General features: G+C 41.7%; 1 protein-coding gene across 1 annotated transcript; it reads right to left on the minus strand.

Moving 5' to 3' along the window:
* Positions 1–122: 122 nt before the first annotated feature.
* Positions 123–908, minus strand: LOC110440752 (neuronal acetylcholine receptor subunit alpha-6-like; the record flags this gene model as incomplete). The annotated part of the gene is made up of 1 exon (XM_021483896.1): positions 123–908. A coding segment is annotated over exon 1 (786 nt), but the record flags the coding sequence as incomplete, so codon positions are not given.
* Positions 909–929: the final 21 nt, after the last annotated feature.

The raw sequence follows: 929 nt of genomic DNA on the forward strand, positions 1-929 counted from the left end.
CTGTAATGAATACGAATCTGTAAAGCACTTATCATGTTGATTATCGTTCCGATAATCAGAAGAATTATAAGGTACAATGACATTAAAGACATGGTCGCCCTCTCTGGAAGTGTTGAACTCACGATGGTTAGAAAAACAGCAAAGGCAAGGTATAGAGTCATCGAAAAGCCCATCTTTTCCCCACAGTCGATTGGCAGGACGAAGGTGAAGACGGAGAGAATCGACAGCATCATTATTGGCAAAACAACAGAATTTATTATGTACTGGGGCTTTCTCTTCATAGTGATCGAAAAAGTGACCAAAGCCTTCCCATACGAATTAGATTTTACTGCAGAGGTTTTGATGACATCCCATTGTCCATTCGTCTGATATTCGCTCATGTCTATGTCAGAAGCATACATGGATACGTCAATTTCCTCCAAAGTGTATGTCCAGACTCCAAATATGATATGGCAAGTTTGTTTGTCGAACGGATAATATGTTATGTCGATAGCGCATGTTGTTGTAAGTACCTCAAACGGCCACCATTGAACAAAACCATCGAACCATACCAGCATTAATCTGATAGGGTCACCAAATTCGTTCATTTTCGCTATTCCATTTTCTAGTGGGAGTTCTGGTTTCCAGACATCGGATTGCGGCACATGGATATGATCTATGTCGTTGAACATGGTGGTATTCCATTTCAAGTTATCGTCACACCACCCCATGTAGAAATACACTACCGTTGTCATAGTCTCCTTGACCTCATCAATCTCGCTTACTCGCATTAGGAAGAAATGGACGTGCACAAACAATGTATCGTTCTGGTCCTCAATAGGTATCACCCTAGTGTCATAACCGTTGTCGTCGAACAGGTATTTGAAAAGTCCTTTTGTGTCATTAAGATACGCTGGAGCCACGAACATGGGTGACAGGGAAAGACTGAC

Source organism: Mizuhopecten yessoensis, unplaced genomic scaffold (genome assembly GCF_002113885.1).
Source record: "Mizuhopecten yessoensis strain PY_sf001 unplaced genomic scaffold, ASM211388v2 scaffold706001, whole genome shotgun sequence".
NCBI classification, from domain to species: domain Eukaryota; kingdom Metazoa; phylum Mollusca; class Bivalvia; order Pectinida; family Pectinidae; genus Mizuhopecten; species Mizuhopecten yessoensis.